This window comes from Callospermophilus lateralis, chromosome 17 (genome assembly GCF_048772815.1).
Source record: "Callospermophilus lateralis isolate mCalLat2 chromosome 17, mCalLat2.hap1, whole genome shotgun sequence".
NCBI lineage: Eukaryota > Metazoa > Chordata > Mammalia > Rodentia > Sciuridae > Callospermophilus > Callospermophilus lateralis.
In genome coordinates this window covers 71755306-71768655 of record NC_135321.1, presented here as the reverse complement: position 1 = coordinate 71768655, position 13350 = coordinate 71755306, and the positions used below count along the sequence as shown (strand labels likewise).

The 13350-nt window shown below is 38.1% G+C and overlaps 1 protein-coding gene and 1 non-coding gene across 2 annotated transcripts in view; both read left to right on the top strand.

Annotated features, from left to right (window-relative positions):
- The first annotated feature begins 1702 nt into the window (after positions 1–1702).
- The window catches only part of Iars1 (isoleucyl-tRNA synthetase 1), a 59241-nt gene continuing 47593 nt past the window's right edge, over positions 1703–13350 (top strand). Inside the window, exons 1-6 of the mRNA XM_076837346.2 lie at positions 1703–1801; positions 5889–6009; positions 7266–7391; positions 8232–8388; positions 8641–8760; positions 11530–11612. Coding sequence (XP_076693461.2) covers positions 7273–7391; positions 8232–8388; positions 8641–8760; positions 11530–11612 — 479 coding nt within the window. The 5' untranslated portion in view covers positions 1703–1801; positions 5889–6009; positions 7266–7272. The remainder of the gene's footprint in view (positions 1802–5888; positions 6010–7265; positions 7392–8231; positions 8389–8640; positions 8761–11529; positions 11613–13350) is intronic.
- On the top strand, positions 4395–4527 carry LOC143383026 (small nucleolar RNA SNORA84). Its single transcript, XR_013089077.1, has one exon. It is a non-coding gene; the product is annotated as a small nucleolar RNA SNORA84 (small nucleolar RNA).

Here is a 13350-nt window from a genome sequence, read left to right as displayed (position 1 = left end):
CTTAAAGAATCATTCTGGATTCATATGGATCTAAGATTTCAGGTTTGTTTGTGTGTGTGTGTTTTTTACTAGGGATTTAACCAAGAGGTTCTTTACCACTGAGCTATGTCCCCAGCCCATCTTTTAAATTTTGAGTCAGGCTCTAGGTTGCTAAGCCTGGCCTCAAACTTGGCAATCCTCCTGCCTCAGCCTCCCTAAAGACTTCAGACATTAAGGAAAATGGGAACAACCACTCAACAGGGTAAATCTTTCACCTTCTTTTAAAGTAAATCACATACTTTCTTATCTGTTGCTTCATAGCAAGCCATTCCAATAACAGTAATTTACTTTGTTCACAAATGTGATTTAGTGCGGATTCAAGGGACTGTTTGTCTCTGCTCCACATGGTGTCATACAAATGGTTCAACTGGGGAGAGGGATCTACTTCTCAGGTGGCCTGTCTGTTCAGTGCTTGTCCGCAAGCTTCCGCAGACTCTAATTTCTTAATTTTTGTTTTGATTAACTTTTTCCTAGAGAAGTCTTCCCATACCTTCCAACACTACTTTAGAAATGTGTCTCAGTCCACTTTTTAAACAATCAGACTGGGAATATACCTGACCTGTAGGTTTTTCCCCCAGGCACACCTGTCCAGGAGCCCTCTGTCCTGCTCCAAATTGTTTTCTGGACTAGTGGCAGAAATCAACTGAACAGGTGGTAACTTAAGAAATGGAAAAACTTTGAACACATTCTAAACACTTCCATTTAACAAAGATATGCAACTATTAAATACATTCAAGTGATTCAAGTAACTCCTTTGGGAGGAAATTAAGCCTTTTACTCTAATCTGTGATGGCTAATAGGACCTAGACCATGGTAACTGTTGAGTAAATACTAAACAGACTTATCAAAATGTTCTCAGTTAAAACTTAAGCAAGCGCTTTCTACCTATTCTAGAACAGTTTCTTTTTCTTTTTTTTAATGAAATAGTTAAAATAAGCAATTATCTACACAACTACTCTCAATTTGTCAAGACCAAAAGTTCCTTCATAGGCTGTGGTGCCAACCTCCAGAATCCCTTTTGTTTTTGTTTTTTGTGTACTGGGGATGGAAATCCCAGCCTCCTTGCATGCTAGACAACCACCTATACCACTAAGCTGTATCCCCATTACCAGCAGAACTAGGAGGTGCCAGGCAGGCGCAGAGCAATGATAAATAAGCCAATGATTCGTCTTATTACAGGAAACATTTTTTTTAAGTGCAGTAAATCATATAAAGATGGTCATGAAGCCTTTTCATCTGTTCCCTTGCCATTTACCATAGGGAAAGCGGCCTCTGTATTACGGCACAGGCCCCACAGTACTTAGCAAGCCACTGCTCCGAAGTCTCAGTGTTTTTAGGATGTAAATTTTAACAGTAATTTACATGAAGTGAGATGCAGGCCTTAAATTATTTGTCTGGTTAGATGACACGCAAGACAGGCCCAGGGACGGTGGGCTGCAACCTGAGCCTAGCACGGAAGGCTTCCTGCCAGCCTCGCCCAGGCCTCCGCCTCCGCCTCCGAGCGCCGGGCTCCTCCCTTCGCAGAGCTGCGTTCACCAAGCGCACTGCGGTACAAATTTCGGCCCGTGGGCGTGGCCGGAATCGTGCCCCTTGAGGCCAATCACCTCTCGGGTTGTTGGAGGGTGCTAGCGCGTTCTGATTGGCTGGAGCCGGGGCAGCCTCTTCCTTGCCCCGCGTGCTTTCGGGGTGTTGCATCACCTCGGGCCGCCGCCGCGTGGGTGCCGGCTGCCTCCTAGGCTTGCGGGCCCCCGGGACTCCCCAGGTAAGCCAGGCCCTTCTGGTATGCAGGGTCCTTCACTTCCGTCCGCTGCTGCTCGTGGCGCCCCTCGGGGTCGCGGCATCCTGCCCTCAGAGGCGAGAGTCACGTGTACGGTAAACCCCCGAGACTAGGACTGTGTGTGTGTGTGTCTCTGGCTACACACACACACACACACACACGTATATAAAATTCTCCTAAGGGGCGTTTTCTTCAGGATCTGCTGCGAGTTGGTTGCATGTGTATCTGTTTGCAAGGAGGAAGATGGGATTCGTTCTAAAGGAGCACCGCGGGACTTTGAGCCACACACAAATTCAGGTCCGACTTCTTGGACCCTGATTTAGGATTCGCGGAAGTTCTGCAGCTCCCCCTTTGGCCACAGTGGTCCTTGAACACTGTGGTTTGAGAATTCAGGGTGACGTGGCATGCGGGAGTTAAGGCGAGTGAGTTTATTGCCAGTGTAAGGACAAATCAAGGCGTTATTTCGAGTCCCAGAGTGCAGCTTCTTGTCCCTGTTTTCCGTTGATGTGCATTTAGCATTGGGGACCTGGGTCCCAAGGCGGGCATGCGCGATGTCCCTGCCCTCTACTCAGTAATAATGCAGTAGCCAAGTGCACGCCTTTTTGGGAGCACAGAGAAGATAGATATCTTTTCACTGCGATTTGGAATTGAGAGAAGGAGGTCGCTTCTCAAGAGCTGCTATAGGGCATGGGCCTTGAAAATAGGCAGAGGATCATACCTAGAGTAGTGTAGGATTTGAAAGTACCAATCATATTCATTCAGAAGATGGGGAGGCACTTTTGTCACTGCAGCTAGAATGTGTATGTGAGGAATAGGTGGGAGGTGGCACTTAGTTTCCAGCCTTATGAATGCATGGTTGCTATTTTTAATGAGGTAGTGAAATGAGTAAGTATATTTTGAAAATGATATATAACGTATAGTGTAAGTTTCTATATCTGACACTTGCTCTTTTCTTTCTCAGTATGTATAAGTAATATATATATACAGTTGGCCTTCCATATCCATGGGTTCTGTATCTTCATTCAACCAACCTCTGATCATGTGATACGTAGATAGGCCTGTGATAGTTGCATCTGCATTGAGCAAATACAGGGTGTAATTGGTGGTCATTATTCATTAAACAATACTGTATAACAACTAAATCATTTAGTAGCATTTAAATCATATTAGGTATTTTCAGTAACCTAGAGATGATTTAAATTATATGGGAGAATGTATATAAGTTATATGAAAATACTATGCCATTTTATAAACAGGATTTGAGTATCTGGATTTTGGCGTCCCAGAGGGTTCTAGAACCAGATTCCCAGGGATACTAAGAGACAACTATTTTGTTTTATTTTGTTCTTATGGTGGGAATTCCTCCAAGGGCCTTGCATATGCTAAGCAAGTGCTCTACCATTGAGCTGTGCCCCCAGCCACCACCCCCCAACTGAATTTTTTATATGCCAGTTCATTATTTTTAATGGATGGTGGTATTCTTTTTATTGATATACCATAATTTACTTTATTCATCTTAAATATTTAAATTGTTTGCGTATAGAAATGATGTTTCCATGTTTCAACCTAAATGTCAACAAGAGGGAGAGTGTTCAAAGAACAGTGGTATTTATTTGGGAGTAGCAGAGCATCACAATGGGAATATGCATGCCATAGTAAACTATGAGCATATTCCAGGAAGTCCTAGCAAGAGAAATATTTTAAAATCAAAAAATGAGAAAGTTACTTGGATACGGAGTTCACTGGTCTTGGAGACCTTAGGCAGAAATTTGCATTAGCTCATTGGTGGAGATGTCCGGTCCTGAGCAGATGTTCTCTCAAGAGCATCTTGTCTGAATTATTGCAGTCTTAAAGGGCATTAAAGATATGTGCCAGGCTTACAAAAATGGGATACATGTAGAATGAGAAGAAATATTTTCTGAGCCTTTATTTAGCTGAGTGCTAGGTATTAAAGCCAGGGCTCCAACCCCTCTTTTGGAGCCTTTAGAAAGTCCTTGAGAAATTTCTTAGACAAGCATTAACCTTCTCTCTTCCTAACTTCCTGGGTCTGGCAAGAAGGATCTCATCTTGTTATCAACATTCACATGTAAGTATCTTTGTATACAGATGTTTTTCACAAGTAGTCTGTGGGATATATGTTAGTAGGATATAACTAAATTGAGTAAAAAACTTGAGATAACCCACTGGGGGTTATATTTGACTTAATGTAACAGAGTAGGAAGTCCTAGGAATGAAAAAGAGCCTCAGAAATAGACTTTCAGGTAGAATCCACATGTCTTGGTGATTAGTTGGATCTGGTAGTCCTTTTGGTACTATTACAGGTAATTCAGAAATGCCATCCTTATGAAAGGTAAAGAATAGTGAAACCACAAAGACAGTTTTAAAAGAAGTCAGTTTGGGCAAGTAAAATCTGAGATTTTATACAAAATGAATTTGCTGAACAAAAGGTTGAAGCTAAGGTATCTGAAGCAGGGAATTGTGGAATAGGGAAGAATAAAGGACCTAATTACAGGAAGAGGAGATGGCATCCCTGGTTGCAACCTGGCAAGGTTAACCTGCTCTTCACCCCACACCCACCGCCCTGTGGTTGCTGGAGGCTGTTGTGCTGGTACAGTTCTCTAGTGGATACAGTGGGCCAGAGCAATCCTGTGATTTATGCATGGGAGCTGTTTGTCCTCAGCAGCTTCCATAGCCCGGTCATTGGTACATGGTTCAATTCTCTTACTCTGGGTCTTGGTGTTTGGCATAATAATACTGTGATTTTAAATCTTTTGGGTCAGCAGAGCATCCTTAAAAATTCAGTAAAAGCTATAAGCCCTCTTCTCAGAAAACTTAAGTCTTCTTTTCTCAAAAAAGAAAAGTCTCAAACAGATAATCCTGAATAATTGTTAGAACAGTGGGAGTGTGGTGATGGTTAAACTTTGATGTGCATGCTGATTCCTTAGGGAGCCTATTAAAATGCATGTTCTAACAACTTCTCTTCTGGCTGGGACTGATGAGTCCACATTTCTAATAAGCTCCCCTGGACAAGGCTATGGTAGGAACAGACTCTAAGTGACAGAAATAATTGTGTTGATATCTAAAGGTGTTTTCTTGCTAGGCATTGAAGCCACGGCTCCAACCCCTCTTTTTGGAGCCTTTAGAAAGTCCTTAAGAAATTTCTTAGACAGGCATTAACCTTATACAGTCCCATAAGATTCATTTGGCCTCTGATTAAGTAGCCACTGAACTACTAGAATGCTTCATCAGTATGCAGAAACCAGTACTTCTTTACGGCCTTGAAAGGTTGGAGATTGTAGTAAGAGTTGAAAATCTAAAGTACCTTACAGCTTCTATTTAATATTGTTTAACCGTGCACCCTGACTAGAAATGGCTATTTCAGATAGTTTAAACAGCCCATCTATTTTTGTCTGATTTTTTCCCTATATAGAACACAGGCACTCTTGCATGTGAAAATGAATGAGAACAAAAAAGGAAGACTATTTGCCAAATACTTTTCTGTTGGCCTGAGTTGATTGCTATACTTAGACCACAGTGCTTTCAGAATTGGTTGAGGAATATATAGGTCTTTTCTTCTAGAGTCAATTACTTCTGATGTGATTCTTGAGTACTTAAGGCTTTCCATTTTCTCTATTCTCTCATTATTAGCAATCTGACCTTGGCTTAGAAATCTGGTTACTAACTTTATTAGAATTTTAAGTAAAGAGGTTGGAGTTGTGGCTCAGCAGTAGAGCACTTGCCTAGCACATGCAAGGTGGGGGGTTCTATCCTCAGTAACACATAAAAATAAATAAATAAAATAAAGATATTGTGTCCAACTACAACTAAAAAATAAATATTTGAAAAAAGAATTTTAAGTAAATAGCCTTTGAGAGGGAAGGGGCTTGATGCTTACTAGATAGTGAAGTCACAGGTGGATCAAGTGTCTGAAGTTGTTAGCAAAACTTTCACAGGGTACTTTAATAAGACATTTCTTACTAGGAACTAATTAGGTAATGGTTTATTGTTTATAACACCAGAATTCAAACAAAAAACACATAAAAATGTTTTGTTTTGGTTTGTTTTATTTCAGATAATACCATCAAGAAAATTAAAGACAAAGCCAGGTGCGGTGGCGCTCTATAATCCCAGTGTCTCTGGAGGCTGAGGCAGGAGGATTGCAAGTTTTCAAAGCCACCCTCAGCAAAAGCAAGGTGCTAAGCAACTGTATGAGACCCTGTCTCTAAATAAAATACAAAAAAAAATAGTGTTGGGGATGTGACTCAGTGGTCGAGTGCCCCTGATTTCAATTCCTAATACCCCAAAAAATATATAAAATAAAATAAAGACAACCCACAGGAGAAAATTTTTCAAATCCTATATCTGATGAAGGACTTGTATCCAGAATATATATTCTTAAAACTCAACCGTGAAAAGAAAACTCAACTAAAGAATGGGCATAGCATGAATGTTTACCCACAGAGGACACAAAAGACCAATAAATACATGGAATGATACTCAACATCATTAGTCATTACGGAAATGTGATTCAAAACCACAATCAGATACCACTTCATACCCTCTCAGATAGCTGTAATCCAAAGGTGAACAATAAGGAGTGTTGGGGAAGATTTGGAGAAATTGGCATCCTCGTTCTCTGCTGGGGGAATGTAAAGTGGTGCAGTCACTTTGGTTTTGTGTGTGTTGTTTTGATGTTGGTACTGTGTATTAAACCCAGGGTTCTTGCATCTAGACTAGCACTCTACCATTGGGCTACACCCCAGCCCATTGCAATCACTTTCTTAAGTATTTTGGTAGTTTGTCATAAAGCTAAAATACGGAGTTAACATATGACCCAGAAATTCTACTCCTAAAGAAAAATAAAAATGTATACCCACATGCAAACTTGTACCTGAACATTCATATCAACCTTATTCACAATAGCCCAAAGTGGAAACAACCCAAGAGTCTATGCACTAATGAATGGAAAAACACAGTTTCATGTATTAATGTAGAAGAACATACTCAGCCATAAAAAGTAATGCAGTATGAATACATGTTACAACACAAATGAATCTTGAAAACGTGCTAATGAAATGAAACGCAGACACATATAGATGACTCATAGAAATGCTTCCATTTATGAAATGTCAAAATAGGCAACTTAAGAAAGCTGATTAAAGCTTTTCAGGAACCAAAGAAGTGAATGTGAATGCTAATTTATTATAGTGATAATAAATATCACTATTGAAATGAAATAGTGGTAATGATACATAACCTTTTGAATATACTGAAACCTTCTGTATTGTCCATTTTAAAAGACTGGACTTTATGTTATGTGAAGGTACCGCAATAAAGGTATAATTTTATCACATAGTTATGTAGTGATATGTTCACTCATTTAATAATATATTACCCTGCTATTCCTAGATTTCTCTTTTGACAGTAATGAATTTGATTTCTTTTGCAGCAACAGAATGGTTCAACAAGTTCCAGAAAACATCAGTTTTCCTGCTGAAGAAGAAAAAATTTTGCAATTCTGGTCCAAATTCAATTGTTTTCAGGAATGCTTAAAGCAGTCAAAACATAGGCCAAGGTATGTGAATTTCTTTGGTAAAGGTGAAGTCCTAGCCAGTGTTTCTTAGAATGAGTTCCACTAAAGCAGAAACCCTTTATTCATCTTTGTATCTCCACATTGTACCCGCTTTTTACATGCTGCATACTCAGTGGTAGGTAATTGTTAAACCGATGAGTTCTAGGTTAAGGTAGATTAAATTTCTTTAAGAAACCATCTAAATAGAATGAATATACCACTCTCTACCATTCCACTTTTTTCATCATCCCCACCCTCTCTTAGCACTTATACCTAAGTCCTATATAGAAGGCTTTTACACTACTTCCTGCCTCTGGTTTCCATTTACCTAAAAAAACCAGTTCTTTAATCACTGATTCCATTGTGTGCCTTCTGTGCTCAAAAGCTTTGAGATCAGTGTCTGTTGCCCTGTTTTACTGATAAGCTAACTCAGGATCAGAGCTATTAACTTGTCTTAAGTCATTAGACCAATAAATGAAAAACGGAAAATCAAATGGCAGTTTTCCCAACTCTCATAACCAGTAGCCTTTCTGAAGCCTAGGCCTCTAGTAAATATCTAATCAATTATGTCTGAAATTCCTGATCTTGCTACTTTTTTTTCTTCCTAAACACTCCAGTAGGAGTTGGGTATTAAAAAAAAAAAAAATGTGCTGGGGATGTGGCTCAAAGCGGTAGCACTCTCGCCTGGCATGCATGCGGCCCATGTTCAATCCTCAGCACCACATACAAAGAAAGATGTTGTGTCCGCCGAAAAATAAATATTGAAATTTTTTTAAAAATGTCTTAAATTCTTGCTGTCAGTTCTAAAATGACTAATTAATGTGTTTTTATTACCTCTGTTAGATTTACCTTCTATGATGGGCCTCCTTTTGCAACTGGACTGCCTCATTATGGACACATACTTGCAGGGACAATTAAAGATATAGTTACGAGATATGCTCACCAGAGCGGGTTTCACGTTGACAGAAGATTTGGATGGGATTGTCATGGCTTACCTGTGGTATGTTTGAGTCTCCAGCCTTATAAATTTGATTTTTTTAAGCATTACATTTCATCATGTCATTGAAATATAGTAAATTTTAACTATATGTCTGACTTTTTGTTCTTCATTTCCATAAAATTATTTATAGTTCATTTTCTCTTTAGATTGAGGACTATTTGTTATTTTTCAAGCTGTTTTATTTTCTTGAGTTGCTTACTTGTATTTGTTTCTTAAGTCAAGGATATTAACAGTCTTCCCACAAATTTTCAGGAATATGAAATTGATAAGACACTGGGAATCAGAGGGCCAGAGGATGTGGCCAAAATGGGGATTGCAGAGTATAACAATCAGTGCCGCACAATTGTGATGAGATATTCTGCTGAGTGGAAGGTATGTTAGGTTATTTTCGGTAGAATGAACAGAAAGTTTAGTTTTAAGTGAAAGTTGAAATGGCCTATCGTCCTTTGTTCTTTTTATGAGATGTTCTCAAAAGTATGGTGGTGCATATGAAGATGTGACACAAAAGGGGTTGATCCTCTTCTTTGTGTGTGTATAACTAAGAAAGGGTCTTTACCTTCCACCCCAATCCTGTTAACTTAAACTGAAGCCTCTCTTTTCTGATTTTTGTGAGCTTGGTTGGTCTTCTATATTTAGTCTCCTGCCTACCCCACAGTATATGACTAGAATCATGCTGTTTCAGCAAACAGGCATACTTGAATGCTTCATTGTAATAATTCAGATATTTTTAAAAATTCAAGTTTGGGCCTGGCACAGTGGCACATGCCTACAATCCCAGCAGCTTGGATGGCTAAGGCAGGAGGATTATGAGTTCAAAGCCAGCCTCAATAACTTAGTGAGGTGCTAAGCAACTCAGATTCTAAATAAAATACAAAGAAGGATTGGGAATGTGGTTTAGCACCCCTGGGTTCAGTCTCTGGAACAAAAAAAAAAAAATCAAGTTTGGGCTCATGCTTGTTATGTTAATTTGACTCCCATGTTGCACTCTTCTTTTTAGTGATCAAATCTCCAAGCTGCAGAGCTCCTGCCCTCCTCTTCTTCTGAACTTCAGAACATAGATTCCCCTTTTATCCCTGCCTCTCAGATTGGCTTAGTATGTTTGTATAACTTTAAAGCATGTCTGGCTTTGTTTTTTTCTTATTCTCCATCTTCACTTCAACCTCTCAAACTTGCTATTCTTCAGAATTCCCTGTTTGGCTAGTGGTATGACTCTTCCAGCCATGATCACATCAGGTGCCAAATCCTAATATAGATATAGGCATTTCTTAATTTTTAGACTTTTCATTCTGAAAGTTGTTTTTTGTGGTGCTAGGGATCCACCCAGATCCTCTCACCTCTCACATTCTAAACATGCCCTCTACCTTCCTTCTCAGCCCATGATGTCATTTCAGACATGTTAAAAAATGTTTGAAGCATTCCTATAAACCCTTCATCTACTTTCCCAATTGCTCCTGTCTTCTATAATTATAATGTAATTTCAAAAGCAGTAAACTAACATTGATAAAATATTATCAACCAACAGATAATACCTTAAATGAACAAAGTTATCATCATTAATGAGATAATTTATATTTATAATTTATATATATATTAAATTTATGTATATATGTTATATACATAAATTTAAAATATATATAAATTATGAATATATATATTTATAACAAATATAATATATATATGTTGTTGATTGGACTTCATTTTATTCATTTACTTATATGTGGTGCTGAGAAACCCAGTGCCTCAAACATGCCAGGCAAGTGCTCTACCACTGAGCCACAATCCCAGCTCAAAATACTATGGATCTTGTTTGAATTTCACCAGTTGTCCTACCAATTTTTACTTCTGAACTAATATCCAATCCAGAATCACAAATTGCATTTGGTTGTCGTGTCTTGTCAGTCCCACTTTTGTTTGGGGGTGGTTACAGGGGATTAAACTCGGGGGCATTCCACTACTGGGCCACATCCCCAGCCCTATTTTGTATTTTATTTAGAGATCGGGTCTCACTGAGTTGCTTAGTGCCTCCATTTTGCTGAGGCTGGCTTTGGGCTGGCTTTGGGCTGGCTTTGAACTGGCTTTGAACTTGCTATCCTCCTGTCTCATTCTCCTAAACTGCTGGGATTACAGGCATACACCACCACTACCAGCTCAGGCTCTTTCAATATCAAACAGTCATTCAATCTTTGTCTTTCGTGACATTGGTGCTTCTGGGGTATGGGAGGTGTTAGTAGGGATTGAACCCAGAGATGGTTTACCACTGTGCTACGTCCCCAGCACTTACTTATTTTGTATTTTATGACACAGTCTCACTAAGTTGCTGAGGCTGATTTAAAACTTTCAGTCCTCCTGCCTCTGTCCCTAATAAGTTGGGATTACAGGTGTGCACCACCATACCTAGTTCATATTACTTTTATCCTCACAAATTTAATTTAGGTTATAGGTTTTGAACAGGAATGCTTCAGAGGTGATGTCATGTCCTCCTCAGCACGTCATGGCAGGAAGCCTGTGTTGTTGCTATGTCTCATTAATGATGATAATTTTGTTCATTTAAGGTGTCATCTGTTGGTTGTCTCCTTTGTAAAGTTTCAGATTTTCTTTTGTTGGGAGGATCTTTTCAAATATTCTTTTTTGTTTTTTGTTTTTTGTTTTTTTTTGTACCCAGCATTGAACTCAGGGGTGCTTAACTATCCCCAGCTGTTTTTTTGTATTTTATTTGGAGATAGGATCATGCTGAGTTATTTAAGGCCTCACTAAGTTGCTGAGGCTGGCTTTGAACTCACTGTCCAGAACCATCGGGATTACAGGCATGCACCACGGCGCCCAGCCAAATAGTCTTTTTCTTGGGATACTTTCACTTATTAATTTAAGCATGTGTTGATTATTTACTAGCAACAATTATATTTCTGGTTATTGCCAAATGGCAGTTTTGGTCGACTTTTATAAATGGATATTTTAGCATCAGTATATAGTACAATTCTTAACTTCACATAGTATGTTATTTGAAATATAGATTTATTTGAACCATTTATTGTTTGGATTTCCAAAAATTATCATATATGGATACAATAAAAGTAAACAACACATTGGTGTACAATATCAAATATCATTGTCTAATACTGCTCTAATATCCATACATTTTAGTCTACTATTACCAGACTTGGCCGATGGATTGACTTTGACAATGACTACAAAACTCTGTATCCACAGTTCATGGAATCTGTCTGGTAGGTTTATTTAAAATTGTAAATACAATGAATATTCTCTTGGTCAGTGGGAAGGTATGCTAGTGTGAATTAGTTTGTCTTCACATCCATAATTCTGTATATTTGGGAATAAATAATGTTTTTGAATTCAGAACATTTGTATTTGAAAAGTTTACCAGTATTTGCATGTATTCTTTTACATATAATAGTCCAAGTGGGTTGAATAGCAAATTGTAATAAATACATTAGTAATTCTGCATCATTAAGTAGAATAAAGAATGTAAATGACCTCACATTTATATTTTATTTTTTTTTTCAAATTAGTTTATACCAAATATAGGAAAAATTACATATCAAAAGTGGGGTTTTTTTATTTTTTATTTTTTATTTTTTTTGAAGTCTAAGAGAATGTGTACCTGAATTTAGTGCTGAAAGAAACTGTAGTGAAGTCACTGTTCCATAGTGGTTCCAAGTGAAATTTTTTTTTTGACCATCATTAGCCATGCCAATCTTGATAGGTGGTTTGCCTTGGGCTTCCTACGATAATATGAGATCATTCCAAGGCAAACAGGTACGCTTAGCATGGTTATAAATGTCCAAGGTACATAATCCAGCCTTGAGGAAGTCCTACTTTTTATTAAATTGTACATGAAAGTACAGGTGAGTTGCAGAGCTGTTTTGTAGACCACAGTTTCTTTGAATTGCTTTGTAGCTGCTTGTAGCTTTTATTGCCTTCTTATCCACTCACATTTCTCTTAGTCTGGATCTGTTGTACCTGCTTGGCATACGTACTTTGCCTTTGAGGAGCTAGGTGCTTTACCACAGTTCTTCAATCCCTTTGACTCTGATATGCACCTGTGGACATATCGCTAGACGTACGTATCCAAGAGAAGGAAGCCATTTAGATTCTCTGGAATGCTAGACTTTGAACAGGAACCTTCCTGTTCATTGAGCAGCTGGATTTCCCTAGAGCAACTGACAACCAGTTGTTGGTCAAGCATCTCAAAAAGAAGTGCCATGAACTGAATTTTTAAGTTTGCCAAATTGAAATGTTTAAATTTTTTTAGTTTAAATTAAAAACAACATGTGGATAATACTCATATTAATTACTATAGCTCTAAAACCCACTCCTTTTCTTCTTACTCTTCTTTCTTAATTTACATAAATGGTTGGACCAAGAGGAAAATAGATTTTAAATTTTAAAATGTTAATACTCCTAAGGAGGGACTTCCGAGTGGTAAAATGCTCGCCTAGCACGTGCGAGGCCCTGGGTTCTATCCTCAGCACCACATAAAAAATAAATAAATAAATAAAATAAAGGTATTGTGTTCAACTACAACTAAAATATGAATACTTAAAAAAATTAAAAAAAATATTCCTAGGGAATTTGTTTGTATATAAATAAGACATGTAAGCTAATGGTGAATTTAGAAATGGTAGGAGATAACTTTGATAATAACATTAATAGTGGTAGTAAGTTAGATTCAGTTGTTCTTTTGATTATATAAAGTAATTCCCTATGAATTTTCCCATATGACCCAGAGAGTTCCATGGATAGACTCAGGACCCCTATTTGAGGTAGAGGCAAGTAATTGTGATTTGTGTGAGCTTGCACAGCTAATATTATGGTTATTTCATCAAATCTAAACTTTTTAAAAATTTTTAAAAGTTTACCTTTTTTTAAGCTTTAAAAGCTCAGGAATAACATTTTAAAAAACCTTTTCTTCATTAAAATGTTATTGTAACAAATGAGTTTAAT